Source organism: Varanus komodoensis, unplaced genomic scaffold (genome assembly GCF_004798865.1).
Source record: "Varanus komodoensis strain SLA01 unplaced genomic scaffold, ASM479886v1 scaffold15, whole genome shotgun sequence".
NCBI classification, from domain to species: domain Eukaryota; kingdom Metazoa; phylum Chordata; class Lepidosauria; order Squamata; family Varanidae; genus Varanus; species Varanus komodoensis.
Genome location: NW_025335440.1, coordinates 22,695,414 through 22,720,532, shown reverse-complemented (window position 1 = coordinate 22,720,532; position 25,119 = coordinate 22,695,414). Strand labels below are relative to the sequence as shown.

The following is a 25,119-nucleotide window of genomic DNA, read 5'->3' as shown; positions in this document are numbered from 1 at the left end:
GCCTGCCCTGGCTCTCAATCCAACCTTCCAGAGTCTTCCATATGACTGTGCCCCTTCCACCCAACTGTGGGTTGCTTCCCAGCTTTTGCACTTCTTTTTCCCATTCTAAAGGGCTGAAATCTTTCCCTAACATTGGTTTAGTTACTGAACACAGGACCTTTGAGCAAAAATAAGCTGGTACTTTACACCCGCATTCCTTCAGCTATGCCCATCACTGGAAGGCAGTTCCTGAGAGCATCTCCGAAGTTTAATTGGGCCTGCAGCCGGGGAAAGGTTTGGCTCCTCCCTGCCTGAAAAGATAACACAGGAAGCATCCCTGCCTTTCCTTCCCTTCTTCTGAGCAACTCGCCACCATTTAATTTACCATCATTAAACAGTTGCACAGTACCATTATGGCTTTTTATGCAAATAAGTGTGTATATAAATGTTAGTAATATAATACATAATGTAACTTTTCATTGCCTGTGCTCTGTGTTCTTTAAAATGCCTCTGGGCTGGTGCTCAACACATCATAGAGAGCAGCCAGTAACAGTGCTGGCGATGACCAAAACTAGGTACCGTTTTCTAGCTGAAGTCTAACGGTGCAGTAAGTTGGAGAGATGCCATCCATGTTCCTTGCATGTGACTGGCAGGTACAGCTCCGGTACGCTCCATTCCTTGCAGATTTTTTCAAGGGTGGGCTCCCAAGGCCAGTCAGCTATTTTATGTGATTATGATTGTTTTAACATATTTTGCATAGACCTCAGTTTTGTGCTGCTCCAGGTCTGTTGTATTTTTCTGCCAGAGAATGCTAAATTCTCTAGGTATAGTGTGTGCTCTCTCTGAACTAGTACTAGTACTAGTGCTCTCTCTGAACTAGAGCCAGTGTGGTGTGGTGGTTAAGAGCACGGGACTGGGACTCAGGTGACCGGGGTTCAAGTCCCCGCTCGGCCATGGAGCCAACTGGGTGACTTTGGACCAGTCACAGACTCTCAGCCCAACCTACCTCACAGGGTTGTTGTTGTGGGGATAAGATGGAGGAGGAGATGTAAGCTGCCTTGAGCCCTTTGTAGGAAAAAGGCAGGATATAAATCGGAAAATAAATAAGTACAAGGCAATTAAACTATTGCATGAACCCACTTCAGGACCAAAGTGTAATCAATGTGGGTCTATCTCAAAGAAATCAAGTAAGTGAAAGTGAAATGCTAGTATTGAAGGGAATTAGGTCCCATTGACTTCAGATGGATTAAACCGGCTTAGACTGCATACAGATAAACATTATGAAGCAATGGGCGTGCAGTGCAAACCCAGTGGTCATCTTTTTCTTGGCCGACAAATCTATTCTTTAGCTTAATCTCTAAACAAGCCCTGTGAATTTGCAGCAGAAGCTGGTTGCACAGGCACTGATTAGTTGGCATATTGGATGAGCTTCTCTACTCCATCCGCAGAACTGTTTTGTAACTTGTTTAATGTGGATTTACTTATAGTGTGGAAACACCAGAAAGCTAAGGGTGCAATCCCATGTGTGTTTAGACAGGAAAAAAAGGCCCATGACACCAGCCAGCCAGCCAGCCACACTCCCCCTATTCATGTTTAGACATGCACAGGATTGTGCTGTAAAAGGGTGGGAAATGGCTTCTTCATGGCTGAACTGGTTGTGTGAATGGCTGTAACTGTATTACAGGCAGCAATTTCCTTTCAGCATTTAGGGGAAGTGGTGGGAGTGAATTCGCTCTGTGTGTGCGTGTGCATGTACATGCACACACACAAGATGAGGAGTTGAGCAAAGAGGCAGTGGCTGGGTAGGGGCAGGACACTGTGCTTGTGTCCTGCATGTAAGTTTCCTGTGGCAGCTGGTTGGCCTTTGTGTGAGCAGAAAGCCGAGCAGGATGGACTGTCTGATCTAGCAGGGCTGCTGGTTTGTCCTGATGAAAAGCTCGACACAGTAGGCCCTGCTAGTGTCTCCTTTTCCCTGAAGAAGCTGTTAGGATTTAGACACCAGCTTGCATGCAGATATGTGTAACCTGGAGTTCTGTCCTGTATTGCAAATGTGTAATGATGCTGAATTCTTTTCTCTGGAAGAGCAGAGAATGCTGCTCATTCACTGCCCTCTGCTGACTGTTTCTGAGAGTCCAGGAAACAGAAAGAGGCTGCATGCGGTTTCCAACCCTTGGTCCAGAAACAGCAGCTCTCCGGAGTTCCTGGAAAGATTTTGTCCAGCCCTACCTAGAGTTGCTGGGGATTGAACTTGCAGTCTTCTGCATGCAATGTGTGATCTTTTCCACTTAGCCGCATAGTCCCTACAGAGATCCTGTTCTCTGTTTTGGCTTCTGCTACTTTCTGTTCCCCGGACAGATCAATTTCTTAGTTTCTTCAACTAACACTTTGCTTGCACATGTCTTCTCTGATCAGCTAAGATGAAGCAGGCAACACATCAAATATATGAATCATGCCTCTAACTCATTTATGTATTCATTTAAAATGATTTTTAGGCTGCCTTTAAGAGCAGAGTGCTCTCATTTTGTCATATTTGACATTTTCTAGTCTAATGGTTGGTCTGCTCTTCTATGGTTTAAAATTAGATCTGGTTGCACAGCTATTACGTTCCTTAAATGTTCTTTTCAGTGTCTCGATTAGCATCTGGAAATATAGTTTGGAAAATAAGAGGAGGCATCTTCCATGATTTCAAATGCTGCCATTTTTCTAACCTGGAAAAACCTAGAACCCATCCTCTCCAATCTTCTCTGAGTCTCACCTTCATATCTGAAGTGCAGAAGAGCGAGATCAGCTGGTACTTAAGAGATCAAATGTTGGCTGCACCTGCCCAGAGTTGCACGTAAAAGTCTCAATTTTGAGCTGATTTTCCTAAATTCTCACATGCCGTTTATCCTGGCTGAGAATGTGTCTACTAGGAAATGAATGACCCAGAACATCACCTGATAACCCAAACCAGTGTGAAAAACAGGACGATCCGGGAAGAGTGGTGTCCTCTTGTTGTATTTCCCAGCTGAGCGATGGGAGTTCCTGGCCACCATTCCATTCACTGACATTAAGAATGGCTTCCACTGCAGTCTTTGCATTAGATCAGTCTCCATTAACTGCAACTGTCTCCTTTCAGCTGATTAGGATCTAAAAGCCAGTAATCTAGGTTTCCTTTGCCCCCTTTGGGGACTGGTCAGAAGTGTTGCTGTCTGAAAGTTTGCGAAGGCTTTGGCATCTTCCAGTGCTAGTCCTGCATCTTTAGTAACAGTGCAGTTGTGGTACATTGTAGCCCATTTGCACAGTTGGTAAATATCTCTTAGGCTGAAACATAAGCACTTAGGAGTGAGTCCTATTGAGAGTAGTGCAGGGGAATTTTGAGTAAACCTGTGGAGAATTGTGCCATTTATTCTCTGACTTATTTACACAATTAGAGCATAAAGCCAGACTGTAATAAGTTGGGGGGAAATGGATCCTATTTATCTGAAAACTATGAAAGCATTGAAAGAGCTGAGAATAGATCTTGCCTATGATGTTACCTATCTAAAAACACGTTCTATCCTCTCCAGTGAGCTGGAAAGTTTTGTTGAAGAGCTGAAGAAGGAATCTATGACAACTAATCGGATAGTTACACTGAAAGATGTTGAAGACGGAGCTTTTCTCCTACGGCAAGTCGGAGAGGCAGTTGCTAGCCTCAAAGGTACCTTTCAGATTTTATTTTTTGGGTTTCGGAAATCTTATTTAAAGGTCGGCTGCTGTACTCCAAGGGTAAGTGGATGGTGGATAGTCCACCCTCAGCTAGTTGGGGGAATGTTGATCTATGCTGGACGCACACAGTGATTTTACAAAAACAGGACATGACCCCCCACACATATCTTAATTTACACAGAAATTATCTAATGTGGAATTTGTCGAGCCGGCTGAAGCAAGGATGGGCAACTTCGGGAAGTTCAGGGCAGCTTTTACCTCATTTCACCAGGATGCCACTAACTCAGAAAATACTCATCATCATCCTTTTGTTCTGAGGAACAAAACGGCACCCGCAGCTGCTGCGGAGCTCCATGCCACAAACTAATTTGAACTCTGGGGCATTCCATGGTGCTGCAGGTAATTTGCTGTATGGGGGGCATAACTGTAGGAGTTCTGGGGGCCACATATGCCCCACAGGTTGTGTACGGCCCACCCTGGTCTAAAGCATCTGCAGGGATGTGCGTTTCTCAAGGTGAGTGGCTCTTACACTGCATTCATTTGGCGAAGGGGCTGTAGAGCAGTTGCATTGCACGTCCAGCCTCTGTCCCAGCCTCTCCAGGTAGGCTTGGCTTAGACTCCCCCCTGCCCTGCTGGAGGACCACTGCCTGTCAGCGTTGACACTCCTGGCCTAGATGAACCACAGGTATGACTGGAAATGAGGCAGCATCCTATATGCTTAAAGACTTGCTTGGAGATATATTCCAGTGGAGCAGATTTCCAGTTCTGTGACAGGAACAACTCTGTTCTTATTTGGAGAAACAGGAGACTGAGGTGGAGCTGCAAGGCTTCTCGCTGCAATGTCACAGAATGCAGGGCAACTAAGGGCAACTTAGCCCAGGGTAGCCGACGGGCTGGGAACCGCTGCAACATCAGCCAAATGCAGGCATCCGTTCTTCTCAGTCCAGTCCTGCTGACTCTACTGAAGCCACATCCCACCTAGCCAGCCACACCCCTCACCTGCCTGACTCCCCATTGTTGGTAGTCCTTTATTTTCCTCTGTTCTGTCCCCCAACCTTAAAGCCATTGGAGGGAACTTTCAGGAAAGTGAGTTCAGGAAAGTGAATGCCTGGATTGAAATGTTTCTGTTTTCTGTTGTGTCCTAAGCAAAAAGGAACCTTTCTGCCACCCTGTCCTCCATGGCTCTGGGCTGCCCACTGGCGGAATGCGGACCTTGGATGTGGTCCTTCCCAGAAGGAAAATTTCCCATGCCTGGTGCAGAGTAGTGCAAAAGAGGAAAGGGTAAAAAATCAGTTGGCCACAACTGAAAGGTTGAGGAAGTAGGAGACCTGCGTTCCCATTCCACGGGTGGTTGGGGGATGCCCCCTGCCCAGCTGCTTTCTGATTTCCTACTGTGGGAGGCGTATTTATGCCAGCTCCAGAATCAGTGTAAGTTTCCGGGATGTGTTTGTAGAACAGAAGGGCTTTTGATCAAATCTTTCTCCTATCCTGCCATGACAATTCCAATGTTGGTTTCTTTGTCTGTTTTCATTTTTTTTATAGTGAGTTTCACTGAAACAAAGGAAAACAAACTCTAAAGAAACATACATCCCAGCATAAATTTAACTTATGCAGTTTGTTTGTTTATTATACTTATATTCTGCTATATTGTCCTGAGGGCCCTCTAAGCAGTTTACAATAACTTATGCATATACATAAATTTGTACATAAGTTTCAACAAAGTCAGACCAAATATCTCCATCCATCCATCCACCTTTCTATTTGAGAGTACCATGCATATGATATCCACTCTTTTGAATGTTGTAGTATCTGCCTTTTAGCTGCCCAAAGTACATGAGAAAACTTTGCATTGGCCATGATCAGAGCTCCTGTGGCCGGGAAGGAAGAGACGCAGGCATTTCTGCATTCCCTGGGAAGGGGCTTCCAAGATAGGAGTTCTCCATCCAAAAGCCTTCCATGGCACAGGATTGCTTGGGGTGCATTTTTGATTCACAAGCCAAAGAAATATTGTTCCTATTCAATATTTTCAGATGATCGCTTTGATTCTCCTCACCCACACAGTTGAGAATTTCACGCATGGTTATGGGTAAATATTAAGGTTTCTCCCTTTTCCCTACTCCCATTCTTCTTTTTTGTTTGATATTGTGATTCTTATCTTTGCAGGTGAATTTCCAACACTGCAAAATAAAATGCGAGCCATTCTTCGCATCGAGGTGGAAGCTGTGAGATTTTTAAAGGAGGAACCCCATAAGCTAGACATCCTCCTGAAGAGGGTCCGGTGCATGACTGATACCCTCACTACCCTTAGGAGGTACTTTGTTTAAATTAGTCCAAACAGGGTTTGTTTGCTTATATATATATATATGATTGATACAGATGCCAGCATCCATCACACCCATTCAGGAAAGACAGACGCTTGTATTTGGATTTAGTCATACTTAACAGTAGTCCTAACAAACTTAATCCCTATTTATTTCAGTGGGATTACTTTAAGTATGACTAAATCTGGGTCTGACCCTGATGCATCTTTTGCAGATACTGATGAAGTACATCTCTCCATATCTCACTCTAAATATAATTGCTATTGTACCCACAACAAATGCACATTATTTTAATACCAGTTGCCATGACCATTTCCACCCACTAGAGATTTGGGAGAAATCGCTGTGAAGGGATAAAAGAGTTTGCCTGTTTCAGAATCTGCTTCTCTTGACCTCTCGTTCCTAGTATCATAGAATAGCAGAGTTGGAAGCGGTCATGAAGGCCATCGGGTCCAATCCCCTGCTATTGCCGGACACCAATTTACAGCATCCCACTCGTATTGTTTGTCCCGTGTGGCCAGCCTGAAAAGCATTGCCCTGACTCTCAGCTTGCTTCACTTTCCCCGATCATGCCAGGGCATAACCAGACCTCATGGGTCATGTAACACTCGCAGTATGTAAAACCTGACATGGCCAACCATGTCACTCTGCGGTGGAAAAAAGAAGCCCTGGTCACTAAAAAAGTGAAGCTGACACAGCAGAAACTAACCAGCACAACGGAGTTCGGCATGCTCAGTGATGGGCTTCTTCAGTGGAAGTATCTGGGGCTCCCTGCAATCAATACTTCTAACCCAGAAATCAGACAAACCGACCATTCAGCTCAGTTTTCGTCAGCTCTCTTGGCTCCCTCCAAGGACGCCTGGGCATTATAGAGATGTGCTCAGAATTCTTTGTTAGTGGTATTGCTCGTACTGAATTGGATGGAGGGAAGAATTGAACCAAAACAGTAGGCAACTACACCAGGAAGGTTTGCATAAATGTAGGTGTAACTATGCATTTAATGCATGCTCCTACAAACGAGAATTGCCGGTGCACATCTAGTCTCAGAGAGGAAGCACATTCCACCCGCTGGGCCGCTCCGCACTAAATACTCCGCTCTACACAACGGGAGCAAACCTCAGGCTCATGTTGCGTGACCAGGAGCGCCTTGTCAGATGACTTGAAGTGCTGGACGGGCCCTGACCTGCTCCTTGGATCCATTTCCCAGTCTCCCTGACCAGTGCTCCCACTTGCAGGAACACCTTCTGTATGTGTCGGTTGCCCTGCTTGTTGTGTGCCTTGCCGCTTCATTCAGTGGTTTCATATTAAATCGTGAGGTGCAGGCCCTTGACGAGAAGCCACAAATGCAGACCCACCATATCTCTAGTTTGGACCCCCCAGTTATTAGCCCTTTAGGCAAATCCTCACCAAACAACACCAGTGCAAGCTTTTCTCCTATCCTTCTCCTGGTGGTTCTGCAAGGGAAGAGCCAGTCTTGCAGGGTAGGCCTGATGACAGGTCCCTGTGGACTGCAGAGCCTTTATAGCGATGCTCAGCCTTGTTGCCCTGACACTTTGCACACAGTGGTGAGAGCTGTTATATGATGTTGTATTGCAAACTTCACCCACTTAAAAAGGAAACACTTTGCGGGGTTCCATCCAGGATTTGTCTTCTGCAAAAGGAGTGCATCTTCCACTAGCAGAGGGGTTCTGCTCAGGCAAGGCTTGTCTGCCCAATTTTGGGGGCTTCTCTGCTTCCCCCACGACATCGATCGTCTTGTTCAGCAGGGGCTTCTGATTCTCTGTGTAGCTGTTCCAGGAGACTAGAGGGAGCTGCTGTCAGAAGGCAGGGCAGAGAAATCTACTTTTGTCACTGCACTGGATTTCAGCACAAATCTGGATCCCACCCAGAATCCTCTGGCTATTAGAGTCAGGATAGAGGGTCTGTTCAGCTGAAATGGCTTTCATGAGCAGGAACCGTCACTAGAGGAGCCTTTTTGGGAGAAGAGGAGTGGGGACCTGCAGGTTATGCCTCACAGCACGGCCGTTCCTCTTTTGCAGGCACGTTACAGACAGCCTGCTAAAAGGCGTGGATCTCTCTCAGGCTGCACGGTACAATGCCATGGAGAAAGCCACAGCCGCGGAAGTTCTGAGAACCCAGGAACACGTCGCAAACAGCCACGCCTGTCCAGAGCAGAGTGTTGTGGAGCCCCCAGCGGAGCCCTCTGCCAAGTCCGCCGTGGCCCCCGCCCCCCCGATGACGGGCCACCACATGCAAAGCTCCCCGGTGGCCCCCCACCAGTCTCAGCATTCCTCGGCCCTGCTCGGCCATGCCCCAGCGTCCCCGCCGGCAAGCAGCCCTGCAGGAGGGTCTCCTGGGCCAGCCCACCCAAGCCCCGCCACTGCGCTGGCAGCCACGGCCACCCCACCAGCCCAGACCCCACACTCTCCCCACGTCTCGGTGAATGGCTCCACCGTGCAAAGCCTTTTCATCGAGGAGCTTCACAACGCCAGTGCAAGGAACAGAGCTCTGTCAATTGAGGTACGAGGTGCATTTTAAGACAGGGCGGCCATTTAGACATGCCTGGAAGTGGCTAGGGAAGTAGAGAGTGTACAGGAAGAGGGACACGAGAGAGGGGTGGAGAAAAGCAAACCGGGTGGCATTTTAGTGTCCCTGGTTTGGCACCTTAGAACAAGGAAGGATTAAAAAGAAGGGCTTCTTCACACAGCACATGGTCCCAGGCCAGGTGATGGTCACCAATCTGGGCGGTCTTAAAAAGGGGATTCGATGCATGGAGGCTAAAGTTTTCACTGACTACACATTCTGGTGGTTGTATACCACCTTTAGCATCACAGGTGGTGTGCCTGTGTACACCAGATGCTGGGGACCATGGGAGTGAGGATGCTCTTGCCCTCATGTCCTGCTTGTGAGTTTCCCACTGTGCAAACAGAATGATACAACTGTGTCTCTGCTCATGTCAAGAGACAAGGGAGAAAACAGGGACTGTAACAAAGGGAGGAGAGGTCTCTCTACTGCCAAGGGAAGGAATTTCCACCCTCTCCTGGTGGCCAGTTCTCTTAAAGCACGGGGTACACACAGCCCTGCGCATGCAGCTGGCGTGGTGACGTTGGCTCATTTGAGGGAAGATGCTGTTTCCATTGAAATAAACGGGGAAACTGCTCTAGACAGGGGAGTTTTATGGACACCAGAGGTCACTGCTGCCTGTGGAAGACTTGAGAGCAAATATCTCATCACTGGGAAAGCACGCAAAGGACAGGCTTTTGGCAGAGCTAGTTAGTTTTTAGCATAGTTCATGGGCTGGGTCCAGATTTAGTCATACTTTATGCATGCTTTGAAATGATGATTATCTTAAAAGCAGATTAATTTGGATGGTCCTGCTTTAAGTATGACTAAATCTGGATTCAAGCCTATAAATGTAAAAGTTTAAATACGGAAGCAGACCAAACTCAATCTCCCACTCTGGGTTTATGCTTCTAATTAGAAAGCAGAGAAGAAATGGGAAGAGAAACGTCAGAACCGGGATCACTATAATGGAAAGGAGTTTGAAAGACTCCTAGAAGAAGCACAAGCAAATATCATGAAATCAATCCCAAACCTCGAGATGCCTGCACAAGCAGCAGCTGATACAACCGAAAAATTAGAAGTCTTTGGTAAGGTTTCATATGATCACTCTTGGTTGAGTTTCTGTGGCTAGGCTCTTTTAACCTCCTTTTAGACATGAGAGGAAATGTTTAGGTGTTTGGGCTTAGGAAATGCTCTATTGGAGGATTTTAAGTCCTTTGTACAGATAGGTAGCCTCTTCCCCACAAAGCAGTGCCCCACATGTTAGCGCCAGGTGCAGTGGAGCCAAAGAGCAGTCCTCTTAGGTCCTTGGAGCAGAGTTTTGTGGGACAGGTTTTCATATCCAGCACTGAGTGCAGCCTTAAGTCTTTCCCACTGGAATAAGCAGAGCCTAACCTTACTTGGGCATGGCAGGGCATATTTTGAAAGCACTGCACTGACCAGGCTGTCTCGCATTTTATTTTCAGAAGAGACTCCAAGCACAGGGCAGGATGCTGAAAAGCCAGTGAAGTCTCCTCCTCCCCCGCCTCCACGCCGCACCCATCTGCTGGGACCGGGGCTCAGCGCGAGACTGGGGGAGATCAGCTACGTGACCAGGAAGGACAGCACAGCGGCCAAGGTCTGACGATTAGGCAGTTGGGCAAATGAGATATCCAGAACAGGAAACGTTTTTGGACAAGATAGTCTCCCCTGCTTTAGTCACTCACAAGAATTGAGCATTGCTGGTGCTTGTGTGTGTCAGTCTGTGTGTGGATGTGATGTGGCCCTGAGAGACATCCGTGGCAGTAATTTGGGGGTCCCTGGCAAGCATCGCAGGGACCACAAGACGGCTCAGAAAGCCCCTGCAGAGTGGCAGGCGGCACGCTGACCTCAGCAGTAAGTCAGGAATCCAATCCCAAGCCTCTTTCCCTTTCAGCCAGCAAAGGAGGAACTGCACCGTTTGCCTCTTCGAGGTTGGAAAAGCGAGTTCAGAGGAGGAGAGGGGGTACTCTGGTGGGCAGGGAGAAGGGGACACTGGCAAAATCAAGGCTTGAGTTATCTGGAGACTTCTCCAGCCAATTTCCTTCCCACTGTGAGGCACCCACCCAATGGTGGAGGAAGGGTGCCTCCACCATTTCTCCTCTTGTGCCAGCTTCAGCCTGGCAGATCATAAGAACGTGGGGGCTTCTGAGCAGGCACAATTGATAGGATCCTGCCCTGACTCTAAGTAAACACAGGAAATGCATAGCATAATAATGCAAATCAACCAATTCATTTTCTCTGGTCCTTCCGTTAAGAGAGTTTTCCTTCCTTTATTCTTATTTATGAGAACGTGGAATGAAATTTGCAAGATGCTTTCATTCTATGCATGTCTGAGTAATTAAAAATAATACAGAAGAACTCAAATGTCTTACACAGATGGAAGAAATCAATCAGAGAGAAAAGTGCCATAGAAACCTTTTAAGTGAATTCATGTTTGTTCATTTAACCCATCTGTTAGTTTCAAAGTCCGAGGGAGGGAGGGAGGGAGGGAGGGAGGGAGGGAGGGAGGGAGGGAAGGAAGGAAGGAAGGAAGGAAGGAAGGAAGGAAGGAAGGAAGGAAGGAAGGAAGGAAGGAAGGAGATACATAAAATTGTTTCTCTTCCATCTATCTTTCACACAGTGTGTGCTGTAAAATCTCAAATGTTAGAATTAGGATTTAATTTCTTTTGGAGCTTCTAATGGGGCGGTGCTTTCTCCCAGAATGGAAAATTAGAGGAATTAGAGATCAGAGAGGACAAGCATCATATTTCCAAATAGGTGTTGATCAAATTGCTTCAACTGATCAAACTGACTTCACATGACACAGCAACCCATCAGGGAGGATGAGCTGTGGTGGGTTGTCCTGTCATATTTGAAGGCACCAAGCCACCCTGAAGGTCCATGGTTTCTAAGGGTTGTTGGACCCATGGTCAGTTGTCACATTATCTGAACCTGGGCACTGATCCCTTTGCGAACCAGGGAGGCAGTGACCAAGCCACTGAGCAAGGACAGCAAAAACCCATTGCATCTCTTGACAAGTTTGCCCAAGCTACTGCCAGTGCCAGTTTCTCCACCAGGTGACCAAGTGGCACTTTGAAGACACAGTCGCCGGCTCGCTCTTCCCCACTGCAGTTGTATGCTCTTTTTGATCACACGCCTCCTGCCCCACTTCCCCGCTTTTTCCAGAGATCACTTTTGATGGTCTCTGAAGTGAGAGTCAGCAATAGTCTCTCCACAGTGCACAAGCGGCACATTGGGGGATCTGTCAGTGGTTCGTTGCCTCTTTTTTTAAACAAGTGTGTATATTCAGATATATTTGCAAATTTATTTATATGTGCATGCATGCATGTATCTGTGGATTTCCATAGCTGCACAGCTTCATAACTCCAGATAACTAAAATGAGAAAGCCTGCTTGGGCGATGCAAGTAGGTTATTTTGTTGTTAAAAAAAGCACAAAGACATTCACACATGTTCAGTGGTGCCAAAAGACAAAACCCCCATAAATGGCGAACCGCTGAAAGCCCCTTCATGGTGGCTCTCAGGCACACTGGAGGGGCTGCAAGTGGGGCTTCCAGCAGTGGCTTCCAAACACCATGCTGAGGTTTCAGCCGCCAGGTCCCTGGGGTACCAGCAGGAGGGCTGAGGGAAAGTAGCCAGTGGTAACGCAGGGAGCTTATCACCTGTTGAGTGCGCTCTAGGTTGTTCCACAAAAAATCCACCCTGGGTAGCTTGTTTGCAAGATGGGTTGCCACATCATGTGAATTCACCCATTGGTTGTTCGTTACTATTCTTAGGAAAGCAGTGAAGATACACATCAAGGAACACAGCCCAAAGTACCTAAGGAAGATGGAGCCTCTCCTCAAATGCCAGTCTTGGGCACAGTTCCACCTGCAAAGGATGAGGAAGAGGAAGAAGGAGATAGAATAATGGCAGAACTACAGGTATGAGGTTGAACATTTGATTACACATCTAAAGCACGACCTTGGGGAATGTGTCTTGTCTAGATCCCACCGCACTTGAGCTCACCAGTGGCGCATGTGCAGGAGAGACACACATGGTGAATCATGTGCCAAACTTTTATCTGAATATGGCCGTGGAGGTAAGTGAATGGGGTGCGAGCAAAAAGTTTCTTTCTAAACCTGCTGTTATGCACATCAATTTCATCTTTGGCTACGAGTTGGACTGAGGACTGGAAAAACATGGACTGAGTAAGGACTCAGTCATGACCAAAAGCCTGCCAAAGCTGAGTTTGATTCTGGTGATTTGGATTTTGGATCCTTTGGTCAGAAAGGATTATTCAAGCCTGAGCTTGGCTGATGCGTCTTTGTGGTTGACTGCACATTTGAGGGAGGCAGGGGGTGCTCTTCCCAGCAGAGATTACGGAAGACAAATATTCATGATATTGAAAGAGCATCTCCATTGGCCCTCAGCACTGCCAGCCGTCCCAACACAGAGGTGATGGTGAGAGGTAAATGCATTAGGAAGATATCTATCACAAGCTCCATATGGTGTTTTGTTGTTCTTAGCCCGCATTTGGAAGGGGCAGCTGAAGCAGGCAAATGCCATTCCCAAACTTCGCACTCTCCAGCTGCGATGCACAACAGCTCTCATACCCATGGCCATCCTGGATGGGGATGATAGGAGCTGTAAGTCACTTGGCTGGGGAAACTGAAGCAAGTGAAAACTTGTCTGTGCGAATCGCTTGGAGCAACTCGGGATTCCCCTGGAGGGAAATGTGGTTGGTGTGTCATTGCTGCTTTCAGTTTGCAGCCCTTTTGCAGCCCCTCTGTTCTGACTCTGGAGCCAGCGGCTGAATGGCCAAGGGCCACATTGCAAACAGAAAGAAACAGCAACGTTTCTAATGAAACATTTGTGGTTGCTTTTTAGCATACCAGAGGAGAAATTTTGTTGATCAAATACTCAGTATGGCTGTGTTAGGACATAGCAATAAACCATGGGAAAATTATTTTTCCATGTGGGAGCTCATCACAGGTTCCCTGCCCCTCCCTGTCCATCTCTGAGCTGACAGGAGCTTTTGCTTCCATGTTTTTATTAACCGCAGGTTAGATTTACACCTCAGCCCTAAGCTATGGTTGACCTTAGCTCCTTTTTGTTCAAATAACACAGCTCCCTGATCCATGATTTGAAACTGAAGCTAAGCCTAGTTTGTCTGGTTTCAGATGTGATGGCAACAAGCCAGAAGCGAGAGGCATCTTGATGTGGGGGGTGGGGGGAGAGTGGGACTGCAGACTCGAGTTTTTATTGCTAAGTCCAAATGCTGCCTGAGGTACACACAAATTAAACCTATGGTTGTTTACTCTGAGGTAAATGCCCTTGTGTTCAGTGGCAGTTACTCCCAGGTAAGTGTTTATAGGACTGCAATCTTAGTTACAGACTAAGCCACTGGGAACTGTTATAAATCAGACAGATGGACAGCAGGCTTCTTGCATCCTTTCACATTTGGAGCAGATTTCGTTAAAAAATAAGTCTTGTTAGTAATTTGCTGCATTAAGTTTTGCATCTTGCCCAATTTTGGATTTTCTCACTAGACATTGCAAGTAAAATGACAGGATCAGAGCCATTTATCCAATGGGCTATTGGAGGACGAAATGGAGCATCCTTCCGTGGGCCCTAAGAGAGTGACCCTATGCCCTAGAGTCAGTGTCTGGAGTGTCCCCGTACGGCGCACGTCTCCTTGCCCAGTCGGGAATCTCTCCGCACAGCCCTCCAGCTGCCACAGACGGGTGCAGCTGCTGCTCTTCCTTCTGTGTTGGTTAGAGTGGAGGCGGTGGCAAAGGGAGCCAGGAGGAGGTGCTTGAATCCACAAGAACCTGAAGCTCCCCCACTCCCACAGGAAGGAAGTCAGAGGGAACAGGGCCTTCGTCCAGTTTCATTGTGAATTCTGGTTAGGAATAAACAACCCTAGTATAGCTTTTATAAACTCCATGAGTGAGGTTTCAGTTAGTAGATTCCAGCCGGTGAAAACTCATGCCACAAAACCTCCAGTCTTGGAAAGCAGGGCGGGCCCACAGGCCAAGTCTCCACCACCTGGGATCTGTCTAGCTCAACAGGGTGCCGTAGTTCCCCACGCCTTGTGCCCTGACCCGCCACACCTCGCCTACATAGCTCTGCTGGTTGCTTGGGGGCTTTCCAGCTTCTGTTCAGTCCCCCACCCATTCCAAAAGAGCCCCGTGCTTCCCCTGTGGCTCTGCCATTGGCAGTAAAAGCTTTCAGCAAGGATCCCCACCCCCAGCCTGGTACTTTTGGCATATCTGGCTCTGCCCAGAATTCTCCCGCAAGGACTTTCCTGAAATTGTATTTGACCCTTGCACTAAAAGTGTCACAGGACTGTTTCTTGGAAAATTTGATCCTTGTTCCTTCATTTTTGTAAAAACACTTCTACACAAGAAAATCAAAATAAGCATGGCCAGCTGAATTCCATATTTTCCCCAGATGTTTTTAAATACTTGAACTTACACAAAACATGTATTTGTAGGGGAAAATACTGGTGGGGAATACATTGTTCACTTTAGCCTGGGATTCATTCCTTAACTTTTGACAGTCAAACCAGAAAACCAGCCTGTATAAACCCTAACTCGTGTAGCTTAATCAGACAATATTTGTGTTGAGAAATCCATGCAGTGCTGAATGGGTACTGAACTGCATGTCTGGCTAAGAGAAATTTCAGTACAGAGCCCAGCCAGAAATTGCAGGCCTGTGTATATGCTTATGTTGCCCAGACTGATGGGCTGATACTTAACAAGACCATTGCAAGAGGAGGAAGGAAAAAGCCCTGCTCAACTGGAACAGCTCGCAGAAGGATCTGTACAACGATCCTGCTAACCTTCATGGGGAGTTTTGCTCATACTTGAAAGAGGTCTTCGTTCATACTTGAACATGCCATATTTTAATTCTCTAGGCTTTCCAGAAGTACTCTTACATGGATGTAAACTCAAACAGTCATGTTGAACATCCCAGAAATGACACACATACAAAAGATGCAAGGCATGTGTCCTTAACGCATCCCAAGGAGAAGAAGGTAACTGTGGCATTTTGAACTCTGCCACGTCCTCTTGTCCTCCCCTTCTTCTTTTGCTTCTAACTAACCTCTCACCTTGCGTATTGTTTATTCTCTGTGTGCAATAATTGCAGTGTTTTCTTTAAAAAAATCTAGATTTATGACCCACCTTGGTAGGCTTTAGAAAAACAAAGTTTATAAAATAAGATCAAACAGCTCTATGACAACAGTAAAAGTGCCTGGCATGGTCTGAAACTTTTGAGAGATGTTATTTGTCTTCTTGAAACCCAAGAAAGAGTGCTAGGTTTAAGTATGGTGATCTAAATACATTTTAAAGTTCTTGAACATTTACTGTCCTACCAGTTTTTTTAAATTAAATATCCTTTGGCCCAAAAAATCTCAAGTAAGGAAAAATAAAAAGAAAGGGGAAATGTTTTGATAGAGTTCTTCAAATTTTGTAACCCTGTGCACACTTGTCTCGGGGTAAACCACACTGACCCCATGGGGACAATGTCTGAATAAAGATGGGCAGGACTGGACTGCAATATCGTATTTTGTTAAAATTGATTTTAAAGTATTTTCCTACTTTTCTTCAAAACAAGCAATTTTATAGTGACCTGATTCCTTGGGTCTTTAACCATGGAATTCCGAATTATTATGATGTGCAGATGCAGTTTGTACTGACAAACCAAGGTTTGTTAACTCTGTACAGCCCAGCCGGAGAGCCAGTCTTTTGAGCTCTGAGTTGTTCAAACTGTGGGTTGTTGCTACACATGAACCCAGAACTGTGGATTGTTCACAAGTTGTTTTACCAGATTACAGAAACAGCATACAAGAGTGGTTAATACAAACAAAGTTGCCACTGCTACAGCATCTTGAAGGAATGTGGGATGTAGGGAGGGAGTGGATGAAAGAGGATGGAAAATAACCTAGGGATTGGCGGGGGGCAGGGGGGGAATCAGTCATCTGTCAGAAAAAATCAACAAATTGTAGTTTGGCCGTGGGCTAAGTAAGCCATGGGTTAGCATTATTCACAAACCAGTTTAGTACTACTATGATTTGGAAACCCAGGAGATGAAAGCCAGCCTGGAGAAAAATGCAGGCTTCCAAAGGATGCACCTTAAAATTATTTTAAGAGTAATAGCAGCGCTACACAATTGTTCCAATGGGAAAAGAAGGACAAAGGCTCCAGGTTTCAAGTTGCCTTCAAGCCCAATGGGACTTGACGCTCGAAGCACATTATCCGCCACAACAAATGCATCACCACCTTTTCTCTCAAGAATCGGAGTCTTTTGGGATGATATTGATCTGGGTCAGACTGGAGCAATTAAAAAGCTTGCAACTGTAAATTCAACTCAGGCACAACAGCAGGTCATCTGGATCAGCTCTCTGTTTCAAAAGCTGGGCCATCCTCTTCCACCCACCCACCCTTCATGGCAAAGATCAGCCAAGACAGCCAAGCCCTCAGGTGGAGCTCTTCAAGCAGGGCAGCCCCCAGTGGAGTCGAGTCCCTGAAGCAGGGAGACAATGTGGCAGGTGCCCAGCAGGGTTCCAAGGCTGGAGGACTGACAAGGTGCTCATCTCGCCTCCTTTCACCTAACTTACCCAAAGTCTCAAGCAGAGGTTCCTTGAATATTTGTAGCTGGTGAGACAAGCACACAGCCAGTGAGCACTCCTGTGCTCTGCTTGGCAGGTTGCACTCTGCTAGCACGAAAACATCTAGCTTTAACAGTAATTGGTCATAGTTTCTGGTTCCTGGAAGCTAGGGTATCATGACAACATGGGCAAGCCGGCATGGCCTTCTGCTTGGGGAATGGGTGTTTTGCAAGAGGGAGGACCCTCTGCTCATTTCTGAAAATTCTCTTGCTCTCCACACACACCCGGCTCATCCCTGGGGCCTGGAGGAGCCACGTGGGAAGAAAGGGGAGGGAAGCCCATCTCCACCAGCCACAAAAATTCTACCTGCCTCTGGATCTAGCCCTTATGTCCATGCAAGGCCCACCTGTGCTTTTCCTTTCTTGCCTGTGGCTTGGCTTGCATGGCACTTTGTCTTTTCTCTGGAATTTGATCTTATAAGGATCAGGGTCTGTGTTACCTGCTAATGGATGGTGCATGTCTGGTAGTAGCAAGGGTAAGCTATGCACTGTCTGTATGCACTGCCAGCTCTCTTTCAGCCCGATATGTTGTGATCTCTGTGTGTTTTGAAATCAAGACATCTGCACTGAAAAGCAGGTTGATCATGTATATCTGTAATAGCTTTGGTGTTGCCGAAGAGTAATCCTGATTTCAGAGATTGAACTTCATGGCTGAACACGTCACACTTGAATGTCACAGGGGGTACAAATGGGCTGTGGTTAGTCTCTTGTGGAGTTTAACGGTCGTGTAATTTACACTTGAACTGTTCTTTGACTCTTATCTGAAGTATGCAGTTATGCCTTTATGTGTTTATTTCTAAGATGTGTTATTCATTCTGTAGCTAATGGGAGATGTACAATATAAACACAAGTAAAATTCAATTTTGCTTAGTTTAAATGGTTGTGGGACATATTCCCAAATTGCAGTCAAATTTGGAAAATGTTTGCAGATATGCTTCTTTAGTAGATCTCACCATTTCATGTCCTCCTGTGGTTCTGCTTAAAGTGAAGACTAGAGGTAACAAAGTCAGGAATGTCTTTCCAGTACCAGGTACAGAACACTGTGAACGACATCCAGTGAGCTGCAAAGACAAAAGAGTCCTCCTTCCTGCAGCGGGCTCCTTTGAAGTTGCATTTGTAAAGCACAGGTCATAAATGAGCCCCGATACTCAAGACTACTCCTGGCCTCCTGCAGAGCTGCGAGCAGGAGCAGCAACTTGAGTAGGTTAAAGTGGGCAAGAAGGACGTGTGCCATATGGCATAGGAGATCATGGTACAGGCTGTGTCAGCAGAAGTACTGGATCCATTTTCAGCGGAAATGGTGATGCTGAGCTTTATCTCATTGTGGAAAGAGCTCTCCTCTCCCTTGGTTGCTGCTCCTTCAGCAAAACCCTGGTTGAAGGATATGTCACCTTGTTGGGTCAGGGCTAGATTTGGTCTGGCTTGTTTTTTGTAGGCCTTTTCCCTACAAAATAAGTACAGACCTTGGCTACATTCTTAGAGGTGATCTGCGTACTGGTACAGAATTTACTCTTGAAAAGTCATCAGACACAGACAGATGCGTAGTATTTTGGCAACACGGTGATTATACCAGAAGGCTTTGCCAAGCTACCTAGATTGGAGAACTGCGTTATATGTTAGCTGTAAGTATACAGGTCCAGAATGGTTGTGGAATCATTGTGTACCTTGTGATTTATTTTGGGCCAAAGTTGAGCCAAAGCTACCTAAATGAAAGGTTTCAGTTTCATACAAAACGATTGATGAAAAAAGGGAATCTAATCCAGACCAGGATGAAAGAGATGCTTTACACATGGTAAGCAATCTTTGAGGACAAAAGCTCCATGGAGGGTTTTAAAGGACCATTTCCATCTGAAATCCATGTTGTCTGCAGATAGTTTTGTGCAGTAACATGTAATACACCATCCTACCAGAATTCGGAATTTACCCTGGAAGAGGTACAGGAACCACTTGAAGACCATGGAAATGGCTCTACACTGATGTATGGAGAGGCATGTTCACATTGTCCGTGCCTTCTCTGATGATGTGCCAATTAACTGGGGGGAGATGTTCCCGACCTTTTACAAAATAACTAAGTAATGCAACTCTTCCCCCTAGGTGGATGGGGAGGCAACAAAAGATAGTGACCATGCCAAGGACAAGACTGAAGACAACACAGAAGCGATGGTCCGGGATGCTTCCCGCATCACTGAAAACGCTGCCTTCAGCAGAGCTTTGCTTTTGGAGAATAAGGATTTCCCTCCTCAAAATTATCCTAAGCCAAACACAAACTTCTCCAGTGTGTTAGCAAATGAAAGAAAAAGGGGGGTTGAAGAAGTGCAGTATCCAGCAGTAGAAACTGCAAGGCAAGAACCAAACTCTGGCATAGTAAAAGAGACTGGTTGTAGAGCATCAGAGAATGAGCTCCTGGAAGGTGAAGGAGTGCTCCTTGTCAGACAAACAGACCCACATGCTCAGGAAGTCTCATTAGCTCCTCAGTCATCACAGGTGCAAGAAACGGCTGTTAGTGGCTATAGTCAAGTTGTGCTGAGGCATAAGGTATCTAGGAATTGTACCGTAAATAACATTGACGAGGTAGAGCTACCAACCAGCTCCCCTGGTGAAGAAAACCCACCACCAGAGAACATTGCTTTCATGATCACCAAAACAGCAGTGCAGTTTCTGTCCAGCGGAGAGGTCCATGATATAGTCAACAGGAAGGGAGAAGAAGTGCAGACAGTCAACATTGATTCCAGAAAGGAAACAGCATCCCAGCAAGGCCAGCTGGAGAACCCCGAAAGTGATGAACCGGTTGTTTGCTTGGACAAAAAGCCAGTCATCATCATTTTTGATGAACCAATGGACATCCGATCGGCTTATAAAAGACTGTCAACAATATTTGAGGAATGTGATGAAGAGCTGGAAAAAATGATGACAGAAGAGAAGATAGAGGAGGAGGAAGAAAATGAAGAATCTGACACACCTGATAGTCAGGGTGCAGAAGTCGTCCAGACAGATACGAGCAAGAGGCACCTGTCTGATTACATGAGAAATCACAGCTCGGAGGAACAGCCTGGACTCCATTCTCCATCTGTGTCATCAGCTCAAGCCACACCACCAGGAGGGCAGGAAACAGACAAGTTGGATCTGGGGAACTCTAGTTTTATTTATGGTCCACATCCAGAACCAAAGCTGGATGTTCCTGATGTGAAGAAAAAATTTAAGTTCAAATTTCCTAAAAAGCAGCTGGCTGCTCTTACTCAGGCAATACGCACAGGAACAAAAACTGGCAAGAAAACTCTGCAAGTGGTAGTGTATGAAGAGGAAGAGGAAGACGGTACTCTGAAGCAGCACAAAGAAGCAAAGCGGTTTGAAATACCCAGTTCTCAGCCTGAGGACCCTTCTGGGAAGCAGGAAACAAACATGTCAGCCCAGACCTCTAGGACTGAAGAAATCAGGAAAAATACTTACAGGACTTTGGACAGTCTGGAGCAAACCATTAAGCAGCTGGAGAACACCATTAGTGAGATGAGCCCAAAACCAGTGTCTCAAGCCACAGGGTACTCGGAGGAAGCTTCTGTCTCGGGCATTTCCTCACCAAAAGAACCCTTAGCTCTGGAAGAGAGCACTGCTGATGGTGAATTTCCTCCATCAATGCCACCAACTTCACGTAAGGTACTTTAGTATGAGAAATCACAACTCCAGCTGCTTTCTAAAATCTGCAGTAATAATCACCATTAAGCAAGAGGTGTCTTCTGATTGGTTTGCTTCCTTTCGGGTGGCTTGTTTGGTGCATCCACGAGGTGTCTAACAGCTAATAAGTTGTGTGGTTTCATTAAAATAGATATCCATATATCTGTATCTCCTGCAGATGTGGTGATGGGCAGTCAAAGGAAGCTTGGTCACTCTTCCACTTGTGGGCACAACAGAATCTTGGACTGACTGTCTAATTTAGGTTGATCAGTAGTGGAGCTTTACCCCCAGTTTTGATTACTGGAATTAACACTGGTGGTGTGATTTGTGATGTGGATTCCTTTGGCGCTTCCTATGCATGTAGGACTTTGGCCTCTCACACCAAGCAGCTTTGCCCATGGCGTGTGGTCCCCATTGGTACGAATAGACCGATGCTCACCTCTGTTTCCACCATCTCTTTCCTTCCCTTGCACCCCAACCTTTCTCACAGGCTTCAAGCAGCTCTTCGCAGACCAGCAGGATGCCAGTCCCCACAACCACAAAAAGTAGACCACAAGGAAATGTGGACAAAACAAGTAAACCACACAAGCTACAGGATCAGCGCCAATACAGACAGGTAGTTTTACCCTAAACCAAATCTTGGGATGGACTTGACGCTGTTTTGTGTATGCTTTGATAAATGTGTTAGTCAAAAGACTGACTTGGATGATGCTAACTAGCAGACTTGGTCTTCCCATTGAAATCTGGAACTGGAAATCCAGGGCTTGCGGGGCATGAAAATATTAAACAACAGCATTACCCTTTGACCATACTTGTGCATGTCTGCAGTAAAACATCTCCTGCTTTTTGAGTTTTGTTCCAGTATCCAGCAGTAATTTTTCAAGGTCAGCAACGAGAACCATTCAGATCAAACTGATGATACTAACGCCTGTTTAACCAGTCGCAACCTATTAACCGTCTGGCGAAATGTTTCCACCCTCACCTAACAACCCTGACGCATGGCCATTATGGTGACCTTGGCCCAGACGTTTTGGTGTTCTCCTTCCACCCATTCTCTGCTCACCTCCGTCCTGCTGTCCATTTCCCGCCAGGTAGCTGTGAGAGTGGGGGGCAGCGGGAGAGCTCTTCCAGGTCCAGCCCACAAGTGCCAGGTTTAGTGCAGGCTTTGGCCTATTCCTCCTCACTCTGCGCAAGCCTCATGCCCCATGCAGTCCCATTTGGTGTATCATGTATGCTGACTTAAACTGTCTCCCACCATCTTTATTTATTTGCAGGCTAATGGAAGTGCTAAGAAAGCTGGTGGGGACTATAAGCCTACTTCCCCTACCCTGTCTGCTTCAAAAATTCCAGCCTTTTCTTCCACCTCTGGGAAAAATAGCTCTGTGTCTAGTGGTGATAACGCTAACCTTCCGAGCCCACCTACTAAAGCCTCTCTTCCTCCTTCTAACCCTCTCAGTCCTCCAACAGGGCGCCCCAGTCATTCTGCTTCCTTCATCCCTTCTGTCTCTAATGGCTCTTTGAAGTTCCAGAATCCTACTCACACAGGGAAAGGCCACCCTCACATTTCCTTCTCAATACAGGCCCAAAATGGCCGGCCAAGCCCTCTTCCTCCATCTCCCCTTTCCTCATCCTCCTTCTCCTCTCCCGCTTCCACCTCTCCCACATCACTGAGTCAAGGTATGAAGAGCATCCGATCCATCCACACACCCAGCTTCACCAGCTACAAGTCCCAGAATGGAAGCATCAGCAAACCCCCATCTTCCACCATCACCAAGGAACCATCCTAAAAGTCTCATTGCTGGCTTATTCAAGCTCACCAAAGTCTTCTAAGTTGCTGATGACACTGCAACCAATCCTGTAGCCAAGGAATGTGTTCCAATGTTGCTGTATCATTATCAGGCTTAATACTACGCTTGTGCTAGATTCTGGGTTGATAGTATAAATTAGAGATAAAAACATAGTTTTGTAAGCACCATTGCTGTTGGAACACCAGAGTGGATTTGTGTGTGCGTGTGTGTGTGTTGCGTTGCATTGCAGGGAGGGGGGGAGGGTAGCAAAACTGTTAAACATCCAGAGGGTGTGACTGAAGACTGTGTGTGTGTGCGCGCGCACGCGCGCACACAGAAATGTATCCAGCATGAAAAAAAAGTATTTAAAAAGTGAGTTTTGTATAAAGCTATTTTTAAGTACAAGAACTAAACATCGTGTGATATTGCGAAAGTATAAACTGAAACTAAAATATTTTCCTTTTATTTTAGTGTTATTCAGATTTGTTACAGATTTCTATTTTTGTCAACAACAGAAAGCCTTCATGGTTACTTTCAAAAATCTTTTTGCCAAAACATTTGATACTATTATAATGTACATTTGATAGAGTATGTTAAACACCTTCCTTTGCACAAGCCACAGAGTTGGGATGGACACTGATCTTTATGAGGCAACTTAATCTATTGCACTGCCATTCAGAATATATTTAATAATTTGCGATGCCAAGGGAAAAATTGTTTTTACATTTAGGCATTTGCTGATTCTTTTTAGCTAAGTCTCCTCTTCTTCATTTTCCATTTTATTAAGAACTGGGCAAATCATGTAGTATTCCAGTGTGGATTTTTTTAAAGTGTACACTTCTGTACTGTTCTGTATAATGGAAAAACCTTTGTAAATAATATAAATATAAATATAAATACTGTATGTGACTGGGCACATAGAATAGTTTTCAACACCAAAGGTCCATTTTATGCATGGTTCTAGTCTGCTTCGGGAAATGATCTGTACAAGACAATTGGCGGAGGGGAACTGAGAATGGTTTTAAAAAGTAATTTGTGTGCAAAACTAGAGTGCTCTTTTGTAAATATCTTATTTGTACAACTCCATAATATAATATACAGATGCAAGAAAAAAACCCTTTGCAAAAATAAAGGGCTGCATGCTTACATTTTGGTATTTTGTCACGAATTTATTTCTGAATGTTCATGATGAGCCACACACTGTGATAGATGTGATCCAAGATTTCCAGTTCCTCTTGCTGTCAAGAGGGGAACTAAGAACACACTTGAATCTGTCACTTAGAAACCAGACACTGAGAGGGCAGTCCTGTGGTGGTAAGTGAAAGTTCCCAGGTATAGAGGCTCAAGCTCTTTGAAGGCATGTTGAGAAAAACAGTGGAGGCAATATTTGCAACTGTCGTCCTCTTGCTCTGCATTTCTGCTGGATGGGTGTCTTTGCTATCCAGCGCTGGCATATCAAAAGGGATGGGGGAAGACTTAAGAGGCTCAAGCAGATTGTGTATCCTGGCCTCCCCACTCTCCTTCCTTCCTTGCCACCTAAAACTTCCCTAAGGTCACTTTCCTGACCTCAGCAAGCAGCCAGTTTAGGGCCTTCCATGCCAGCTGCGAAGGGGGTGTGGCACCGATTCCCATGAAGAGGTGCTGTCTCCTTCTCCCTCCAGATCCCTGGACGGCTGCACCTCTGCTGGAAATCATTAACCAGGAGATGACAAGTTCCACTTTTACACCACTGATAAACTCAGTGAGTTATGGAATTGAATGTCTGACTCTCCACCCACTGCATGGAAATAATACTTGCCTAGCCTAATGAGATCTGCAGTTTTTAGAAATGCTTTTAATACAATTCTAGGCAAGTGATACTAAGTGTTAACTACTAAATTGTGGCTTAGTTGGAGCACTTCATTCACCACAGCAACATGGTTGCTCCTTCACTATCATGCAGTTACTCATAAGGAGGATTATGGCAAAAGCCTCCCCTTCAGTATCAATGAACTACAGGAAGCATCAGTGTGGAAATATTCCAACAAGGCCATGAACTCAGTGCAGGTGTCAGAAGGAGCACTCTAGGGGCAACTGCTCCATAGGAACATATCAATTAACTTCTCCATTTTCAAAACCTCCTATTGGCTACATGGGACATGTTTACTTTAAGACCAGTTTTCCTACACACGGGAATGTGGATGGAGAATACACAGAGGAAGCTGCCATCTACTGTGTCAAATCATTGGTCCATTATTACCAACTTGGCAGCACCATTCTAGGCTTTGGGTCAGAAAAATCTTCCTGCCCTAGCTGATGATGCTATGGGTGAATCTGGGACCCTTTACATGGAAAACATGTGCTCTATCACTGAAGCAGGGACCCTCCCAACTAAAATAGAGAAATGGGTGCACATTTACACACAAGAGTGAGGGAGAGAGCCAGACTATGTCTTATACAG

General features: G+C 45.9%; 1 protein-coding gene across 23 annotated transcripts in view; it reads left to right on the top strand.

Moving 5' to 3' along the window:
- KIAA1217 (KIAA1217 ortholog) overlaps positions 1-23,827 on the top strand; it is a 431,120-nt gene extending 407,293 nt beyond the window's left edge. For 18 of the 23 annotated variants that reach the window (XM_044425220.1, XM_044425217.1, XM_044425212.1 and 15 more), the window contains 10 exons: positions 3,528-3,658; positions 5,830-5,977; positions 8,027-8,507; positions 9,469-9,637; positions 10,016-10,167; positions 12,345-12,491; positions 15,470-15,589; positions 19,318-20,874; positions 21,383-21,508; positions 22,167-23,827. In XM_044425220.1, the coding sequence (XP_044281155.1) occupies positions 3,528-3,658; positions 5,830-5,977; positions 8,027-8,507; positions 9,469-9,637; positions 10,016-10,167; positions 12,345-12,491; positions 15,470-15,589; positions 19,318-20,874; positions 21,383-21,508; positions 22,167-22,679 (3,544 nt within the window). In that variant the 3' untranslated portion in view covers positions 22,680-23,827. Of the gene's footprint in view, positions 1-3,527; positions 3,659-5,829; positions 5,978-8,026; positions 8,508-9,468; positions 9,638-10,015; positions 10,168-12,344; positions 12,492-15,469; positions 15,590-19,317; positions 20,875-21,382 lie in introns of all 23 variants that reach the window. The other 5 variants (XM_044425234.1, XM_044425233.1, XR_006414224.1 and 2 more) reach the window with 4 other exon arrangements.
- Positions 23,828-25,119: the final 1,292 nt, after the last annotated feature.